The sequence below is a fragment of the Sparus aurata genome, chromosome 10, assembly GCF_900880675.1.
Source record: "Sparus aurata chromosome 10, fSpaAur1.1, whole genome shotgun sequence".
NCBI lineage: Eukaryota > Metazoa > Chordata > Actinopteri > Spariformes > Sparidae > Sparus > Sparus aurata.
The window spans coordinates 1937891-1958453 of record NC_044196.1 but is presented as its reverse complement, the minus strand read 5'-3'; the positions used below and the strand labels follow the sequence as shown (position 1 = coordinate 1958453).

The 20563-nt window shown below is 44.7% G+C and overlaps 2 protein-coding genes across 3 annotated transcripts in view; one reads left to right on the top strand and one right to left on the bottom strand.

Annotated features, from left to right (window-relative positions):
* The window catches only part of LOC115590334 (Fc receptor-like protein 5), a 30635-nt gene extending 17322 nt beyond the window's left edge, over positions 1 to 13313 (top strand). Inside the window, exons 4-6 of the mRNA XM_030431680.1 lie at positions 11119 to 11154; positions 11642 to 11905; positions 12871 to 13313. Coding sequence (XP_030287540.1) covers positions 11119 to 11154; positions 11642 to 11905; positions 12871 to 13313 — 743 coding nt within the window. The remainder of the gene's footprint in view (positions 1 to 11118; positions 11155 to 11641; positions 11906 to 12870) is intronic.
* LOC115590042 (Fc receptor-like protein 5) lies at positions 1867 to 19775 on the bottom strand. 2 transcript variants are annotated; one of them, XM_030431296.1, is made up of 8 exons: positions 19766 to 19775; positions 18984 to 18985; positions 6777 to 6895; positions 5454 to 5489; positions 4734 to 4997; positions 3395 to 3634; positions 2853 to 3008; positions 1867 to 2664 (listed from the first exon to the last, which is right to left on the bottom strand). In XM_030431296.1, exons 3-8 carry the CDS (start codon positions 6805 to 6807, stop codon positions 2552 to 2554), a joined length of 840 nt encoding a protein of 279 aa, XP_030287156.1. In that variant the 5' UTR covers positions 6808 to 6895; positions 18984 to 18985; positions 19766 to 19775; the 3' UTR covers positions 1867 to 2551. The 2 variants fall into 2 exon arrangements, with proteins under 2 accessions (XP_030287156.1, XP_030287157.1); XM_030431297.1 differs by lacking the exons at positions 5454 to 5489; positions 18984 to 18985; positions 19766 to 19775 and having other exon boundaries at positions 6777 to 6877.
* Between the last annotated feature and the right edge of the window lie 788 nt (positions 19776 to 20563).

Here is a 20563-nt window from a genome sequence, read left to right as displayed (position 1 = left end):
AAACTGGGCCTGTTCTGGTTTGGTTGTGGCTAACCGACACACACCTCCCTTCAGTGCAGATAAAGAACAAACTAAACCGCAACCGCAGACTATAAAGAGCCCGAGCATCGTTCACAGTCTGCACACACAGTCTGAGTTTGAAGAGCTTTGATTGTTCAGTCGGTGAACCACTGAGAAGATTCAGGCTGTAAAGTTTCTATCTTTATCATTTCAACACATTTCTTTTTTTTAAGAAATACACTAAATACACTCCTCCTCTGAACCGCCACCTTACCGTGGTGGAGGGGTTTGAGTACCTGAATGATCCTAGGAGCTATGCTGTCCGGGGCTTAATGCCCTTGGTAGGGTCTCCCAAGGCAAACAGGTCCTAGGTGACGGGTGAGACTAAGAGCGGTTCCAATGCCGCTGATGAAAGGAATAAAAACAAGGTCGTTCACGTCGCCCGGAATGGCGTTACCGGGGCCCCACCCTGGAGCCAGGCCTGGGGTTGGGGCTCGCAGGCGAGCGCCTGGTGTCCGGGTCTTAGCCCGCGGGACCCGGCCGGGCTCAGCCCGAAAGAGTGACGTGGGCCCGCCCTCCAGTAGGTTCACCACCCGCAGGAGGGTTCAGAAGGGGCCAGTGCCATGTGATTTGGGTGGAGGTTGTGGGCGGGGGCCCCGATGACCCAATCAGCAGTAATGCAGTCGTTGTATCGGTCTGTCATGGTGAAGAGCACTCGATTTACCGGTCAATTTACGTTCCTACCCTCACCTATGGTCATGAACTTTGAGTCATGACCAAAAGAATAAGATCCCGGATAAAAGTGGCCGAAATGAGCTTCCTCCGCAGGGTGGCAGGGCGCTCCCTTAGAGATAGGGTGAGAAGCTCTATCACCCGGGAGGAGCTCGGAGTAGAGCCGCTGCTCCTCCACATCGAGAGGAGCCAGCTGAGGTGGCTCAGGCATCTGTTTCGGATGCCCCCGGGACGCCTTCCTCGGGAGGTGTTCCTGGCATGCCCCACCGGGAGGAGACCCCGAGGAAGACCCAGGACACGCTGGTGTGACTATGTCACCCAGCTGGCCTGGGAACGCCTAGGGATCCTCCCAGAGGAGCTGGAGGCAGTGTCCGGGGAGAGGGAAGTCTGGGTGTCCCTGGTCAGGCAGCTGTCCTCCGCGACCCGGCCCCGGATAAGTGGACGAAAATGGATGGTTTATGTTTATGTTTCAGAGCACGTTATGACAGAATTATGATCTTTATTATTTCAACGCATTTCTTTTTTTAAGAAATAAACTAAATACACTGACTGAGATAAGAGTCTCATACAGCCCCACATCAAGACACCAGAACTGTCTCTTTAAATCACTTTGTTTCAGTCTTCATCACGTCTAAATACATCTTTCAGATGGCAGTGAATTGTTAGTTGTTTACTTCAACAGTTTGAGTCTCAAAGTTTTAAAATCCTCCAATATTTCACGATAAAAGTGGAGACTCTAGGTATTTAGGTGGGAGGGTATTTATGGGAAAGAGGAACCTGGACGACCACAAAGCTGCTCGCTGCCATTAAAACCAGTTGACACATTTCACCACAAGGACAAACACGTCAATGTCAGCTCGAGCAGAGTGTCGAGAGAAACCTCACAGCTTCAGGTCAGTTTACTGGACTCAAGAGGAAGCTGTCGTTTATGTAGAGCATAAAAAACTACAACATGAATAATCTTCAGATTAAAGGTCAGTCTGAGATGCAGAAAACGCACCGAGGATCTAAAACCATGAACATTGTTCTGTTGTTGGACTTAAGGGAAGTCTTTGTTCTGGTCATCAGTTCTGATGTGCAGTGTTACATAAACAGGGTGTGTCAACACACAGCTGAAGGGAACACACTGAATGATACTGAAGGATAAAGTCTGTTTAATGTGCAGCTCAACATTTTAGATACAGCAGGTCCAAAAGTCTCAGACCACATTGAAAACCTTGAATACTGTCACATAAACCTGGAAACATTCACAACGTTTGAGGATCCAGAAAGTAAATCAAAGCGTCAGTAAGTCAAAGAGGATCGTTCTCAGCGTCGGATCAGGACCGAAGGTCTCTAAAGAAACACTTTACAGAAAGTGGATCAGCTGGACACCATCAGAACATCAACACATCAAGCTGAGTTCACTGAGAGACAGAACAGCAACTTCATCACAGAGACAGAACCGACTCAGTGAACAACACAAGAGTCCAATCAGCAGTCGACCCGTCAAACTAGAAGGTGAGCAGCTCCACAGGAAGAGTTCTGGTGGGAACGCCACAGAGACGAGCCAATCAGAGGAGGAGGAGGGCGGGTCTCACAAGAAGAAGCAGCAGGATCCACAAGAACAGAACCTAGAAGGTGAGCAGCTCCACAGGAAGAGTTCTGGTGGGAACACCACAGAGACGAGCCAATCAGAGGAGGAGGAGGGCGGGTCTCACAAGAAGAAGCAGCAGGATCCACAAGGACAGAACCTAGAAGGTGAGCAGCTCCACAGGAAGAGTTCTGGCTCCTACGAAGGAAACGTGACTGAAGAAGAAGGAGAACACGTTGGATCAACTCAGAGGTGATGCTCTGTGGTGACAGCAGCCATGACATCATCGTACTCATCAGCCAATCCCTGCTCAGCCTGGGTGGGAGGAGCCATCTCCATGGAGACAGGCAGGTAAATTCCTGTAGGTGGATAGAGTGAGATAATTTATCAACAGCTGATCATCAACATCATCAACTGATTGATTGATTGATTGATTGATAGATTGTGGCATAACCTCTAACTGCTGCTCATAATTCTCACTGGCTATAGAAACATGCTGCTGTTAGCATGTAGCTCAGTTAGCTGAATGTGTCTGAATGTGTCTAACCTTTAGGTTTCCTGTTGGTGAGCCGTCTCACCTCTAGAACCAGAAGAACCAGTGGAACCAGAGAGAAAAGAGAGGATAGAATAGCAAGAACCATCGACCACACAGGGACAGGAGGAGGAGAGGGAGCTGAAGGAGAGGATGGTGAAGCAGGTTTCTCTAAAATGAACAAAAGATTCTGATCAACAACACAGAAATCAAATGAATTCATTCAGTCATTTTACTGTAGAGAGAAACGAGATCAAACTAAGAAAGTGAACTTGCTCCTGTCTGGTCTGTTCCTCTTGTTCTATGTCAGCCTGAGACCCACAAACTTTATATAGAGGAGAATAAATCAAATGATGGTTCAATGTTATAATTTAACAAGATGTCGAGGTTTTCCAGCTGTGGTATTAAAGTCAAAACTAATAAAGACATGTAAAGTTTTATCTACAACGTATGAAACATAGAAATGTTAAACATTGGATGCCAACACTGACTCTGGAGACAGACTGTCTCTGTCTCTGCTGACATTTTTATTGTAGACTTAAGTTGAACCTGCTGACCTGTGACAGTGATCCAGCTGGGTGGAGACTCTCCATCACTGATGATGTTACACTTGTAGAGTCCTTCATCAGACCTGGAAACATGGTGGATGGTCATGTGACCTGTAGGCTCAGTCCTGATGAAGGAGCCATCTTTATAGAAATCAGCTGAGAGGTTGGAGGTCTCTGTTGTACAGGTGAGAGTGACATCATCTCCCTCCATCACAGGGAGGACAGGACTCTGCAGGATCACTGCTCCACCTCAACACACAGACAAACATGTAATTCCAGTTGTGTGTTCCTGTTGTGAGTGTGAAGGTGATGACAGGATGCAGGTAGCAGCCTGTCACAGCTACACAACAGATAACCTCATGTTTCTACAGGTTAGATTAGCCTGTTAGCATGTAGCTACTGGTACATTGTACCCAGTGCTGCAGTGACCGGGGACATAAAGATTGTGGTGTCGTCTCGTCCTCTGCTGCAGTAGAACCGGGTCGTTGCAGGGCGGTTCTGAAGGCTCAGCTTAAAAAGACAGAACACAAACATATGTCCTCTTCATCATCTTCATCACTCTGACAACAGGACAGTATCAGGTGTTTGGTTGTGCTGGTCAAACTGATGAAGATGTTTTCTTCTTTGCTTTGTTTTGTCTGTTTGGTGCGATGCATTGAGCCCTCAGGGCCACCGTAGTGTAACATGCTCATGTGTGTACACAGCTCAGCTCAGCTCTAGTTCAAGTTATAGTCCCACAAGCACAGTTTAAAGAGCTTCACATGGAGATGAAACCCTGAAACACAACTGATGAACAACATGGACACCTGCTCATTTAATGCTGAATCCACAAGAAGCTCCAATCATTCAGAATTTGTCGTCGTGTTTCACAAAGTTTGTCGAGTCTCTCCTCACTCAACAACTCTTAAATCAGTACATTTGTTAAGGGAGTCTGGTGATGTTGTGATCAGTAGAAACAGACAGTGTGTTGACAAACGTGTGCTGCTAACATCGGTAGGTTAAAGTCTGATTTCACAGCATCAAACTCAGCTTGATGGATCCTCTGACTCACACAAGCAGTCTCACTGTCCTGTCCTGTACTCAGCAACACTTCATCACAACAATCTCTCTGGAGAAACATTTGGCACATGGAGCTGATTTATCATCTCTACATGTTGAACATAATGTCAGACTGACAGATGAACAACATGTTGAGGAGGCAGACTCAGTGCTCCACCCAGTGTTGTTGCCTCCTGAAGGTCACCTGTCTGTCTTCTTGTCTTTGTCTCTCTCAGGCTCAGCCAAAGTGAAAAGGTGAAAGACAGACTCAGTGTTGAGACCTGCTGGAGTTACAACAGCCTCATCTTACCAGTGACAGTGATGTTGATGCTGCTACTGGCTGCTCCGCCTGTGGACTCACACCAGTAAACTCCACTGTCAGATGGGAAGATGAAGCTGATGTTACAGTCAGAACCATCTTTTGTTCCCCAGCCAGCTCCACACGGACTCCTGGTGTCTTTACTCGTGTTCCTCGTCACCGTCAATCCATCAGAGCTGTCGTCCTCCTCACACCTCAGAGAGACAAACTCTCCTACAAACAGCTGAGATCTGTGAGGACTGATCTTCAGAGAGGCTGGAGGACGAGACAGAGAGATGTGGTTACAGATGATAATGGTCAGTTTGGACAGAAGTGTCTCTTCTTCCTCTTCCAGTCTCTGTAGACCTTGTTGACCTGCACTGATCTCCTCTGTGTTTCAGGCTCTGAGTCTCCTCATGTTTTAAATGGAACTCTCAGAGTTGGTGTCAAACACACAGCAGATGTGACTTCATGTGTCTCACATGTCAATATTGTTTCTGCACTTTCTCTGTCAGCTGCTGCATGGTGCTGCATGGTGTGCAGTCCTGCTTTCACAATGACATTTTTATAGCAGCACATTTCTCTTTAGCGTCCAGTCTGTGGACATCCAGACAGTCTTCACTCTTTTATTGTATGTGCAAACTATTTCCCTCCATAAACAGCGTCCTGAACACTAACTGTTCTATCAGGGACTAAATAACTCTTCATCAGTCACACAGGAAGTGTTCTCACCTTGGTGTGTGCAGCCGCTCAGCAGTGACGTCACAACTAAAGACAAAAGACACTCCGGTTGGTTTGAGAGGAAACACAGAGGAGGACAGTCGTATCAAAGAAACATCATCAGCTCGTGTTGTTTTTAAAGCAACAGTGTGAAAAGTGACGTCACAACTAAAGACAAAAGACACTCCGGTTGGTTTGAGGTTTAAAAATGTTCAAATGTCTGAAAATGTTGCCAAAAAAAAAGATCAAATAACACAATACACAAGTCAAATTACAGCTTTTCTTCGTAAATTTACTGACACAATGTTAGTAGATTTACAAATGTGTTGTTGTTAGACAACTTCTCTAAAATGTAATAAAACTATTAAAATGCACAATTTGAAATTTCTATATTTTAAATAACAGTAAAAGGTATTTTATAATATTGTTCAATCAATCTAAAACATGTATGCAAGTTATTCAAATTTAATGAAAACTATTGAAAAGTGTGATTCTCATGTATTTTACATGCATATTCTCTTAATGTGAAAAAAACACAAAACAACATGATGTAAGTGAAATAGTACTTTACAGTGTATTTATATAGTATGAGGGAAATTGTCAAAAGTCTCTTATTATTTTGATATGTTGTTCTCACATATAAAACTTAACAATACAGATACAACATCGTTAACATCATGTAAAGTGAAATCTTATCTTTGTTGACTTCTGACATGAGTTCCTTCTTGTGATAGTTATCTGGCTGCAGAGTATGAATTTATGTATTCATGTATTGTATGAGGTATAATGTGCTGTGAACATTAACATAAAGGAACTTAGATAAGGAGTTCATCCTGAGGACGGGTGGTGAAGCCTCTTCTGTGAAAGCTGATGTATGACACACAGCAACGGTTGTAGGGAATAATGCTTTACTGATATGGGTTATTACAAAAGATGAGGAGAGACAGCCTCTCTTCACTCATCATCCATGTGCTCTTGATGTGCGACTCTTGTTGCATCAACAAAGAACTTCTACAAAAAAAAATTGTGACGAACTTGGTCAACTCTCAACTGCACCAGACAAGCGACAGATTATAATCTGATTATTAGATTTTTTATTAGTTTGTTTGTTTGAGAGCAATTTCATGAACATTAGTATAAAACATACATAAGTAATAAATATGACTATTGATCGGTTCTGGTCTCGGCTGTGATCTGTTGTTGCGGCTGGTCTGAATTCAGTGTGTTCTCTTGTTGTTGGCTCTGTAACTCACTGCTGCTCTCAGAAACTCCAGACATGAACATTTAGGAAGCGTGCAGACGAACAGGAACACAGATGAAGTGTGTTTTACTCACCGAGCAGCCACAGCAGACATGATTCCTCCATGTTGAGTCCTGGTCATCTGAGCTCAGCAGCATGTAGCAGTCAGACCAAGTCCACCCTCCTCCTTCCTCTTTGCTGTCTGTCACTGTTTCTGTCACACATTTAGCAGGAAGTCAGTTTTCTGTCGTTTAGTGTGTTTGTACATACACAGAAACAACAGGGTCAGACAGAACTGATGACCTGTTATATATAGTTAGTGTATATTAGATATTATATATAGTTAGTATATATTAGATATTATGTATAGTTCATATATATTAAATATCATATATATAGTATAACTACACTGAAATCACTGTATTGTGACTCTACAATCAGCTCATAATCATCGTGTATCTGTGAGATATGATTTATGTTATTAACAGCATCAGACAGTCTGATGGAGTCAGAACCTCTCTCTGCTGGGCGGTTCCGTGTCTCTGACTACATCATGTGATGTACCGGTTCCCCTCAGTCAGCAGCCAATAGGACTCCATCAGGTCCAGAGTTCAGGTCCAGGGTTCAGGTCCAGGGTTCAGGTCCAGGGTTCAGATCCAGGTTTCAGGGCCAGGGTTCAGGTCCAGGGTTCAGGTCCAGGGTTCAGGTCCAGGGTTCAGGTCCATGTTTCAGGGCCAGGGTTCAGGTCCAGGGTTCAGGTCCAGGGTTCAGGTCCAGGGTTCAGGTCCAGGGTTCAGGTCCAGGTTTCAGGGCCAGGGTTCAGGTCCAGGGTTCAGGTCCAGGGTTCAGGTCCAGGTTTCAGGGCCAAGGTTCAGGTCCAGGGTTCAGGTCCAGGTTTCAGGTCCAGGGTTCAGGGCCAGGTTTCAGGGCCAGGGTTCAGGTCCAGGTTTCAGGGCCAGGGTTCAGGTCCAGGGTTCAGGTCCAGGGTTCAGGTCCAGGGTTCAGGGCCAGGTTTCAGGGCCAGGGTTCAGGTCCAGGGTTCAGGTCCAGGGTTGATCAGGACTCTTTCCTGCTGCCATGTTCTTGTTATATTACATTATGTGTGTTTGTTAGCTCCAGACAGCTGATGAAGGTAACAAAGACCAGAACCAGTGTCACAGTGAAACCAGCAGGGGGCCCTGTTCACTGTGAATGACTCACAGGAACAAGAGGAAGAGTCCTCTTGTTCCCTCTGGCTGAACTAACCTCAGGTAAAGACCAGCTTTTATTTTGAAGAGCTTCATCTTGTTCTAAAAAATGTGTCTGTGTGTGTGTTGGGTGCAGCAGCAGGTGTTGTTCTGGTTTGTTTGGCTGCTGTTAGACTTTTTCTTGTCAGGAAATCTAAAAAGACAAAGAGAAAAGAAACCAGAACCGTCTGCTGTTGAAGAAACAGGAGATAATCTCCTCTGATATGATCTGATCAGCTGACATGTCACAGACTGTTTACAGAATGTGTTTCCAACATGTCTGATGTTTCTCTCTGTAGGTGAGAGTTCAGGTAGTACTCAGGTGTTTGAGGCTCTCCATCAGGATGATCTGGTATCAGTAATGTTCCCCTTCATGAGTTGCCACCCTTACCAGGTGAAGGGGTTTGTGTACCTGTTGGCTCTGGGATCAGGATTGTCTGGAGCACTCAGGTCCTGGTAGGTGTCCCCCATGACAAAGTGGTCCCAGTAGAGGGTCAGACCAGACGCAACTAAACTAAATGTCCAGCCAGTGACGGACAGAGTACGACTGCATTATTGTTATCATGGTCTTAAAGTAGGTTTGTGCTTTGTGACAGTTTATGTTTTATGTATTTGAACCCTGACAAAGACAATAAAGTATTTTACAATCAAACTGAAGACAGAAACATGTGTGTCTGTTTCTTCATTCCTTCCATCGAGCTGTATCAGAGTCACTCTGTGGCTCACTGCTCAACCTCCATGTTCAACAACAGGTGGAGAGTCGGGCTCATATCTCCGGCTGCTTCTATCAGAATGTGTTTGTGATGAAAATAAAGGTAAGACAGTTGTTAACTGTATATTAATACACCACTTAGACATCACAGCGTGTGGGCTAACCAGAAGCTGACTTATAACTGTCTCTGTGCAGACAAACAGAAGAACGAACAACCAAAGTCTTTATATAAGAGGGAGACAGATAACGAGCTCTCGTCAGTTGCTAACCCTGTAGTGTTTTCTCTTCGTGTCAGTTTGATTTTATCCTTCATGTCTGAGACATGAGTCATTGAGTCACAGGAAGTGTTTGAGCAGGAAGTACCTGCCTCATCCCACAGGATCCAGTTTCACACACTGACAGTCTTATTTATTTAAGAGTTCAACATGACGTGGATTATACTTCCTAGCTGTGATCCAAGTTATACAGAACAAACTCTATCAAGACATTTCAATTGAAAACAGAGCTTACATGGAGTCTTGACAAATGCAGCAGCTGATTTAAGATGGAGTATCTATTATGAGCCGATGTGTCAGTCTGTACTTAAACAGTCTGGTTACCAAGGAGCGGTGGTTTGGCAGGATCTCTCAAGATTATACCAGTTGATTCTGATTAGGCTTTGATCTGATCTGCAAATAAATTGGTCCAAAGATTTCTGATCCTGAATATTCAGATTTAGTAATCCAGTCTGACCTTTAGTCTGGATAAAATGCTGCTTCTGGGTGTTTCAGATGCAGAGATCTGGTTGTTCAGGATGTTTGGATCCTACCTGAGAGAGCGATTTGAGGCAGATTGATATGATATAAATATCCTACAGTAGGCTTCACTTCTCACAGGTAGTTACTAAGATGTTCATAATGCTTAAACCCCTCCTGAAAACAGCCAGAAAACCTGCTGTAAATCCACAAATACCAACAAAGCATTTCTAGTTTCAGTTCAACATTAGAACAACTTATTAGAACAGGGGAAACCACGGGAGGAGAGAGGAAACGAAGAAAACATGTGCACCTCCCCTGTAATTAGACGCCGTCTCTAATCACATCCAGTGAGGTCGCCACTTTGTCTTGTTTTCTTTGCCTCCTTTTTCAGACAGCAGGAACAGAACCAGCATGGACGACTGATTCAAAGCTCTCGCAGAAACAGTGAAATGGCATGAACAAGGTAAGGGTTTTGTCATGTTAGCTTATTGTGTTACTTTGGGCTGGAGGTTACCTGTGGTTCAATTCAGTTTGTTTCAAGTTTATTTTCCATTTTGGCAGTTTAGGAGGAGACTGCGTGGCTGGTCCAGTGTCTTCCTATCTTTTGTTCCTATTGGCTGGGATTAAAAAAAAACTATTTTTTAAGTTTTCTCTGGTTTGTTTCTGGGAATAATTCAATAAAGCCTGTTTAATTGTTTACCTTATGTCTGGTGTGCTTCATGTGTTGCATCCTCCAACCCCTTTGAGCCCCATTGTTGACTTATCTCAATGGAGGCCGTAACACTGATAGAAAATATTTATATTGATATATAATATCAAAATTTGCTGCCTTGGTTTCAGTCATGTCATGTGTGGACCTACCTATCCTGTCAGCTGTAGCAGTCATGGCCTCTCTGAGGACAAAGACCTCAAACTAACTCTCCTCCTGTGTGTCCTGGTGACAGGTGAGGAGACCTGCTGGCTGCTGACACCTGCTGGTTCACATTGGAACTGAGTCCGGTCTGCACAGGAGCTGTTTGAGGCTCCTCAGGTAGCAGCAAACGTAACACGTCACTGCATTCATCAGTCATCCTTCAGTCAAGACTCACTTTGATTTACATTATATATTTCTGTCCTTTGTTAATGAATAATCTACTCATGGAGTTTGGTTTTCACTTGTTGTGTGGAAGCTTTCAGGTGTGTTTAAACTGTCATATTGTCTCTCTGTCAAAGCCACAGAGCTCTCAGTTCTCACAGGAAGTGAGCTGGTTTAGGTGCACTGACTGAAGCTTGGTGTGAAATGTTAAACTCACATCCGTTAGTGACACAATGGGACAAACATCAACACAATGGCTGCTCGGTGAGTACAATCTGATGAACAAAGTATGATGGAAAGGTCCGATTAGGATGAAGGTTAGGTTTCCATCTCAGAGCAGGAAGTAACATCATCTTAACTCGGCTGTGATATTCTGATAACTGAACCCTGGATGATGACTGATATCAGATCAATAAGGACCTGAGATCCCAGAGCATCAGAATCTGACCAGCTTCTCTCCAGCAGGAGCTTTAATGACCTTATAATCATGAGCTTCTTCATCAAGTATCAATAAGTGAAAGGTGCGGAGCACGTGGAGCACGAGGCTCTGCAGAAACATGTATTTAACATGTACAGGTGTGATGTTAGTATCCACACACACATACAGTTCATCTCCTCGTTGGATGGCTCTCCGTGTCTCTGTGTGAAATCTAAAACCTCACACCAACATGTCTCTCCTCCCTTCAGGTCTGACCATGATGCTTTGCTGCATGGCCACCCGAGGTTAGTGAATGTCGCCTCTGACAGCAACTGCCTGCTAACTAATGAGAGGAAAGTTACAGAGAAAACTCATCTTTCAACCAAATCATGACTTCTGAAGGAAAACAGTTCTTACTGGAGGTGTAATGATCGTCTCTTGATACCTGAACTTTGTACCGACACTCTGTATGTTAAACTACTGATGAGCTGTTGTTTATTGATCCTGGATGCTAAAATCTGTTAGTTTCATGCAGGTGTATGAAGTAACCAGGTCCTGTTTCTAATGAGTGAAAGATGTGGCATCAGATCGGTGCATCGACTGTCGTACTTCCTGATACTTATTCCAGTAGTTTAGGGATCATCAGAGGTGTTCCAACATGTTAGACAAACTGTAGAAACTATGGAGCTCCAACAGTCTGCAAACAAGAAAAATGTTCATGTTGTTTTAAACGTCACGCTGCCTCTCAGCTCGACATTCAGTTCTGATGTTAATAAAATCATTTCCCTCCAGCCTCTCTGAAGATCAGTCCTCACAGATCTCAGCTGTTTAAAGGACAGTCCATCTCTCTGAGGTGTGAGGAGGACGACAGCTCTGATGGATGGACGGTGACGAGGAACAAGACTAAAGGAAAGGTGTCTCAGTGTGGAGATTACTGGGGAGAACCAGCTGCTTCTTCATGTAACATCAGCTACATCGTCCCCTGGGACAGTGGAGTTTACTGGTGTGAGTCCACAGACGGAGCAGCCAGTAGCAGCATCAACATCACTGTCACTGGTAAGATGAGGATGAGGAGTTGCCCCTAAAATTCAACCAGCCCCTCACCGGGTCAGATACAGCAGCCTGGTCAGCAGCTCCATCCCTCTCAGTGTTGTGATGACTCCTCTAGTCCCACTTCTTGAAGCGCCCTGTAGTGCAAGTAACAAGAAAGGCTTCATGTCCCCTCAGAGTTGCCGTAGACAAGAGTTGTTGTTAATATGTGGGGAGAGGAAATGTGAACCCAGGACACGGTTAAACTTGTGACAGCAGTGCTACTTTTCCCGCTGTTTCTCCCAGCCATGACGTTTTTATACACAGTTTTCGTAGTTAGCCTCCTCGGCTAGTTGGCCAACGTTGTTTTATGCACATGAGGCTAAACAAAGCTAAATTACAGACATGTGGTGCTGAGACGAGGCTTTTAAACCTGACACAGGATGTATGTCGGTGGTAACTGGAGATAGGGTTAGCAGCGGCCACTACAGTGGTGCGCTAATTCACAACTGCTGCCTTACAACAACATTGAGGGGACATACTGCCTCAGTGTCACATGACATTTGGCAGACATCGCTCAAACCTAGTGAGAACATACACAAAGTAACTGATATCACGTACGTTACATCCTTATTTCAACCCAAAGTGCATAAAGCTAACATTAATAACAGTCTAAAGTCATGATGTGTCATAATGTGTGAAGTGCTTGTCAGCACAAAGTCAGACTGGACGTTGTATATTATGTATTATTGCTTACTGACTGGAGGAGGTAGGGCATCAGAGTTTGAAGCTTAACCTCCAGATTCCACCAGGCCCGTCTCTGCTGCGTTTCAATGGCGTTACAGTCGCCAAAGCTGATTACAGTCGTTCAAGACAAAACACAGAGCTGACTGAGTCGGACAGGAAGTTACACATAGAAGAAAAGACTTAATGCAGCCAGTTAATTTCAAAATAAGATACTAAATGAATAACATGTTTGTCTGTGTGTTGAGGTGGAGCAGTGATCCTGCAGAGTCCTGTCCTCCCTGTGATGGAGGGAGATGATGTCACTCTCACCTGTACAACAAAGACCTCCAACCTCTCAGCTGCTTTCTATAAAGATGGCTCCTTCATCAGGACTGAGCCTACAGGTCACATGACCATCCACCATGTTTCCAGGTCTGATGAAGGACTCTACAAGTGTAACACCATCAGTGATGGAGAGTCTCCACCCAGCTGGATCACTGTCACAGGTCAGGAGGTTCCCTGTAGACCCGTTTCCACCCAGCAGTCCGCTTCAGTTCAGTTCAGTTCAGTTCAGTTCTTTACAAAACTGTTTGAGTTCTGTTTTTTCATCACAGAAGGTTCAAAAAGTTATTTACTTACATTTACATTTAAGGCATTTAGCAGCATAGTCATGGAATTGGGGTTGATGACACACACTGGGCCCTGGTAGTCACCCGGCTCCATAATATAACTGGCAAAAATACAAGAATTTCATGCATCGGCCTACAATGGGAAAATGGTTCAATCTGGTGAAATACATCAAAAATGTCAAATATAACTACTTTTCTTCAAAATGGCATGCTGACATTACAGAATGCATGGTTTTATACTGTAATGGCAGTGAGATTAAAAAATTTGGTTTTAATGGAAGTCAATGGGGCATTTTTGGCCACGAAGGTGGTTAGAGGGAGTATTTGTTACTACATAAAATATACTAATGCAATCAAATCAATTTTGTTGGTAATCTTTGATATATCAAAGACTCTAATCACCACCAAAGCCCCATCAGCCTACTACTTAATATATGGAAAATAATACATTTTTTGTGGGTTTTTCATAGATAATTATAATATAACTGGCATTTAAAGGGTTAAAATCCTGAAAATTAATGAATATTTGATTATTTTGATCAGGTATGTATGAGTATTTTATGGCAGATTTTGTGTGTGTACATTTTTGCCACGAAGGTGGTTAGAGGAAGTTTTTTTAAGGAGGGCACAAGGGTTAATTAAGTTTAGTTTAACAGGCGCACAGATGAAAACAATCACCACGCCGGAGGTAATTAAAAAAGCATCTTCAGGGAACAATCAAACTGAACTGGGGGATTTTACAAGTGAAATAAAATTTTAAGAACTGAAGGTGTACAGGGGGGCGGGGCTTCTATGGGTTCAGTAAAGATCAACCAGATATAAAGAAACAAATGAAAATCTGCAGGAGTCCGGCTGACTTTATGCTCTCTGAACTCGGCCTGAGAATAATCACAGTTTCACTCAGTAGAATGAAACCTTGTGGTTACTAAGGGCTGAGGTCTACAGTGTGTCAGGGATAGACCTGAGGGCTGTGCCACACCTCTCTTACTAGATTCCACTGGATGCATGTCTGTAGTGTACGGTTTTGCTCCATCATCCGTCGCCTGGCAACCCCATCAACTCTATTTTGAGTCCGGCAAAGCGCAGCACTGCTGGACAGCAAGAGGAGGAGTTCCTGCGATAATTACGTAATCATGCACAACCACAGTTATGGGTATACGTTATAAACACAACAACAGAAAGTGTTCCCAACCGAAGGATCAGAAGAAGAGCTTGTATTTTTCTTTCTTTTGAGGTTTTAGTGCTGTTTTATTTTGAAACTTAACTGGATGTTATTTTGTTGTTTCGGTGTGTGACTTCCTGTCTGCTCTGTGCTGGATTCGGCTGAAGTGATGCTCAATGCTCCGGCTTCCAGCAGGAATACAAGTCATCCAGAGTCGGACCAAAAATGGATCTGGTGGACTCTAACCATCAGGCCTCGTCACTCCACATTTTAATTATGATATGAAACAAAGCAGTCTGCAGTCTGCACCAGATGCTGACAGTGTGAAGCATTGAGTGACTCAGCCTGTACTGAAATTACAGCCAACACTAAAGTAAAAACCTTCAGATGCTTTAATGCAGACTGAAGGTTAATGACATCTACAGGTATCAACTTTATTAACACAGTGGTATGCAAACTCATACACCAAGGAGGTACAAATGAATCAAAATCTATCACTAATTGTGATAAATAAACTTGATCACACAATAAGATATCAGATCTAGAGGTGGTGATACAGAACTGCAGGTAGTTTGGGTCAATATTCACTGTCTGACACTAAGAAAGATTAGAAATGATGAAGTTATCAACTAGAAATAACAAGATGTGGAGTAACAAATGAATTATTATCAGACAAACTCATCTCCCATCCACAGTGGGTAATGTTACAGAAGGCTCCCACATTAGGCCTTAAAGCCAACTGAACACATATGATGACAGTATGATGAGGTGTAAAATGTTCTCAGGTCAAACAGCTTCAAGCAGTCGGCCTGTTGACTGATCTTTGTCTCCTGGATATAACAAACAGAGGAAACATTCAAATTCTTAACGTATGTCAGCAGCTCCAGGTGACATTAAACAGCCTCCAGGTGTCACATGACACACAGCAGGACAGGAGGCTGCTAGCCATCACTACACCTTTATTCTATATTCTGTATTTGATTACAACAATTAACGAATGGTTGCATGAACATGTGTGAACTTATTAACATCCTCCACCCAGATAACATTCAGAGGGAAACGATGCACAAGGAAAGATAAAGACACAAATATACACATACTGTCCAATACTCATTAATCAAACATCACATAACTAATGAAGCAATGATAATAATAATACATGTACATGTGTATATACACACACTAACTAATGACTGATGATCTATTCTCAGTGTTTCAGGGGCCTGAAGCAGTGGAAGCTGCTCTCTGGGTCACTGACATGTACTGAAACCAGCAGGAGAGCGGAGCTGAAAGGAGTCTGGTCCAACATCAAGTTATCAGAACCTCCAGCATCAGTCTGACTGAGGACAGCTCGTCATATCAACGTCAACCTGTCAGCTGAGCCTGAACATCGTGTCTCATCTTCTCCAGCTTCATAAAGTCCAACATATCTCTGGTCCGCTGTACAAATGTTGGAGGATGAGTGATTGTAGCTGAAGCCAGAGCGAGCATGCAGCTGTCGCTCACAACATGTCGGGACTGTGGTGAAGTGAGAGCCCAGATCCAGATCCAGCTGTGTTAGTTTGACCTGGTGTTGGCAGTAAGAGGACGGTTAGATCAGCTACAGAACACAGAGGTTCCACTGAGGGCCCGTCCATGAATATTATAAATATGGTTTATCAGGTTATAGCAGGTCATGTGACCCAGAGACTCCAGATCAATGCTGGGTCGTTTCACTGCTCTTGATAATTAGGACACACGTCTATGTTATGGATTTTAGTGCTCGTCATATCTTATATGAATATTTGTTATCAAGTCAGCATTTTTCTCTCAGAAGCTTCCAGATCACTCAAAATGCCACAAAAGTCTTCTTATTGACTGAGACACAGCTCTGTTTATTGATTATAGCTCCTCATGTTTTTATCAATAACACTTTATTTTTATAATGTGAGCTGAACCGGGATGAGCCCCGTCCACTGAGCTGTCAGTCTACAAATGTAGCGTCTGTGATTGGGAGGAACCAGAATCCAATAAAAAGAGGTGTGTCTCATCCAACCAGGACTGAGTTTGATTCAAGAGGTCACATGACCTGGATGCTGCTGAAGAAGCTGCAGCTGATATCTATTTCAGTATTTCTGCTGTCGTCCTTCTCAGATGTAGTTTGTGAAACAGCTGCAGCTCTTGATACAGTCCAACATCATGGAGACAGTGAGACATTCACTGACATTAAGAAACACAAGGAGACAAGTTAACTGGAGGCCGACATCAGCCCTCAGCACCTACTGAACAAATATGATGACGTGTGAAATGTTCAAACAGCTTCCAGCAGTCGGCCTGTTGACTGAAGCTCTGTCTCCTGAAAAACATTACAATTCTTAACATAAGTCAACAGCTCCATGTAAATACACGTGAGACCAGTTAAAAGACGACACGTAGCGTAACAGGACGTTGGTCCTGATCACGACACCGTGTTTGTTTCAGTCCTGTCACGTGTCGCCTTTGTAGGAGATGAGAAATGTTTCCAGTTAAACAGAGTTCAGTGGATTCAAACCAACTGGAACTTGTATAAAGAAAATCCTTCTGCTCTCTTCCTCTGTGATATTCAGGGAGATGAAGGTTCAGTCAGCAGTTTGACTGCAGCAGTACTCTGAGTATGTTTCTTCATTAGACTTCAGGTCACATCGCTCACACAGTAGAAACATCTCTTCTCTTGGTTTGTCATGTATGCAGGATGTACATGCACACTGGTTAACCAGCTGGCATTCAGGGCGACACAACAGCGGCGTCCCTTGAATGCTGGGCCAATAGAATCAGGCCATTATCCGGTCTAGTGTTTTGTAGCCCCCCATGTGGCCAGCCATTTGGTTATAATGACCCACCTGGAAAACAGTTTCCCGGTGGCTTTTTGGTACCAGCAACCACTAACCTACTAAACACATGCCAATCCATGCCCAACATTATGGGATGCATCAGACGGGAGCTGACCGCAGTCTTAATGCTATGCTTTTTCTGTCCATGTCCAATTTCCACTGGCACCACATGGTAGCTGTGAATATCCCCATGCACGAACCTAATATGCACCTAGGATGCATCCACCAAAACTCCGGGGTAGAACCAGGTTCAGGTGGATTATAGACTGCATACACTGGGTAATTTCCAGTATATCAATGAACATCAATGAACAGCCTGAATCCACCATTGCCTGATGTATACCCCCTTAAATCCTTACCGGATCCCTGTATGTCCCCCTGGACCAGGGAAGTGTGTAGGTGGGTCAGTGAACCGGATCACCTAGTCGACATCCATGTGTGGGTGCTCCCGGCTGAAGCGTCCGGGCGGCCCGCACCTCCAGAACACCTGCTCCGGTGCTTGAGGAACCCCCTGTGGGTTGAGAGCAGCGCCTGTAGTGGCTGGAACCTGTGATGAAGAGAAAGCACAGGGAGAATTAGAGCGGAGCGAAGGGGAGGGCCGAGTGGGTGTGTGGTGTGGGCCAGGGGCTGCGGGCAGTACAGAACCAACGCCTGTGGTCCCCGGAGGAGAAGCCCATCCTGTCAAAGAGGGCTTTCTTTACGTCCTGGAAGTTCCCCTAAGCAGAAGCCGGCAGGCCGAGGGCTGCAGTCTGGGCCTCCCCGACAGTGAGGGGAGCAGCTGCACGTTCACCGCTGTCGACTTCAACATCTTGGGAAAACTCTGGGGGTCGTCCTCCGCAGCCAGTTTGTGCAGCACGACACCTGAGAGCAAGTGAGTAGAGGGAGATGGTGCCCCTGCCCCCGACTGAGTCAGCAGCAACTGCAGCGGCCGGATCTGCTTGTGGAGCGCCTCCAACTGCTGTCTATTCAGCACTGCCTGCTCCCGGTGCATCGCCGCAATCTCCCCAGCATCTGGCCCAGTGCCGTAATCGGCTGCAGATGCTGCGGCTCCGCCATCCTGTGCACCAGCCCGCCTAGTCACGTTGGGCGCCAGTGTAGCCTTTTCCGTGCTACCGTGAGTCCTCTTTGCAAGCACCAAGTTCTGGACTTTAGCCTCTTTTATTGCTCAAACCACCTCAGACACAGTAAGGGGGGTCTCGTCCTGCAGCTCCCCATGTGCTCTCCTGAGCATCTCCCCTCTGAGGTCCAGCATGCTGCTGCATATAAAGCCGCAACTCCACCACGCTTACCTCCACAGGCCTGATGTGATATTGTTTCATTTTAGAGCATTTATCAGACTCCTCTGTCCAGAGCGACTTAAAGTAATTCATGCATACACTGATGGTGGTGGCTGCCATGCAAGGTGCCGACCAGCACGGCAGAAGCAGTTTGGGGTTCAGTATCTTGCCCAAAGACAGTTTCACATGCAGACCAGAGGAATCGAACCAGAAACCTTCTGATAACAAGATGCTGGCTCTGCCCCTGAGCCACAGCTGCCCAGGTTAGTGGTTTCCCAAAATCCCTGGCTGGGCCGCTTGTTAAAATGTCCTTTGAGGTGATTTTCCTTGTACTGATACCATTTTATGTTTACTGATCACATCTGAGACGTTTTGTGTTATATAATCTTGATTATGCTTTACACCATGTAACTTTCATGCCTGTTTGCAGGTTGTAAACTGCATGAAACAGAACTTCCACACAGCTGTAAGTTACCTGAAGCAAGTCAGAATTAATTAGGCTCATGCAATCGTTCACTTACTGAAGTTAGCAAGGTTGTTGATTTTTCATCACCACCTCATGTGTGATTATATCAGCCTGTGTTGTGTCTTGTGGCACTAATGTCTATCCCGGAGAACAGGAAGACAGCGCTCACTGCATTAATGCTTATTGATATGCTGGAGGAAGAAACACAACCCACTGAAAAGAAAGATCAATAAATCCATCAATAAATGAATAAATAGCTGTTTGTTGCCATCTTGTGACATTTGTATGAAACTGTAGCTTGATGTATGATTGTGTGTGATGTTGGACAGGCAGTTAGTTGGACACTTGGTTAGAAGTCATCCTTGATTTGAAGGCTTTATATAATAATAATAATAATAATAGATTTAATTTATATAGCGTCTTACAGGGTACCCAAGGACACTTAACAAAGTGGAAATAACATATATGAAAACAAACAAAACAAAGAATAAATGGAGCGCCTGTCAGTCAGTACAGAGGGAACAGCCGCACAGACGCCAATACCGCCGTCTACACCGCAGGGAACAGCATCCTTGGTCTAGATGTGAACTTGCATCTGGAGGCTCCGTGCACACAGCAGGGGGCGACACAGGAGACCCAGAGATCCAGCCCCAGCTACAGAGACCGGGGCGAAGCGACAGCAGAAGTCCAGGAGCTCCAGCGCTGAACAACCACAGACCCCACCAGCAACGGCAGAGCAGCGACCATCCAACATCACCGCGAGCTGGGAGAGGACCACAGCAGCAGAGGAGAGTAACAACGGAGCCAGCTGGTGAATAACCCCAAGGTTGTGGTGGAGGGAGGACCAGCGGCGCAGCGATGGACAGCCCACAGAACATCGAGTATGTCTGCTTATAAGTTAGCATTGTTATGCTAACAGCTGAGCGGTGAGACTAACAGCTGATCAGCGGAGAAAAGTGAGTCCATGGAGCTAGTTCTTCAGGTGTGCAGGCTTCAAAGGTAGTAGTACAGCCTTAGGCTTGTAAAGACAACTTGGCTTTCTTCTTTTACCAGAAAAAAAAAAGTTTTTGTCACAGATCAATAAGCGGCGATATTCACGCCAGTGTCCTCTCGCATCCGGGTTGCCATGGAGATATGGTGTTATGCTCACTGACCAGGGGACACACAGACACTTTATCAAGACTCTTCATGACACTTGTTTTTACTCTAACTGATGCTGTTGAAATGTGCCTGAAGGACAATATCTGTAATAAAAGCTATTTAAATGTGTCATTTTATCACTGTCAAAAGTACAAGAAACACAAAAGCAACGATGTTCCAGTAACAAGAAGAAACCACATCATCAGACACTGAGACATGCACTGTCTGACATTAAGAAAGATTAGAAATGATGAAGTTATCAACTAGAAATAACAAGGTGTGGAGTAACAAATGAATTATTATCAGACAAACTCATCTCCCATCCACAGTGGGTAATGTTACAGAAGGCTCCCACATTAGGCCTTAAAGCCAACTGAACACATATGATGACAGTATGATGAGGTGTAAAGTGTTCTCAGGTCAAACAGCCTCCAAC

Bases quoted from the DNA above. Each gene is read 5' to 3' on its own strand.
- LOC115590042 (XM_030431296.1), bottom strand. From the start codon at position 6,807: ATGGAGGAATCATGTCTGCTGTGGCTGCTCG. The intron at 5,490-6,776 runs GTGAGTAAAACA...TTTTGTCTTTAG, and splicing joins ATGTCTGCTGTGGCTGCTCG to TTGTGACGTCACTGCTGAGC. The intron at 4,998-5,453 runs GTGAGAACACTT...CTCGTCCTCCAG, and splicing joins GAGCGGCTGCACACACCAAG to CCTCTCTGAAGATCAGTCCT.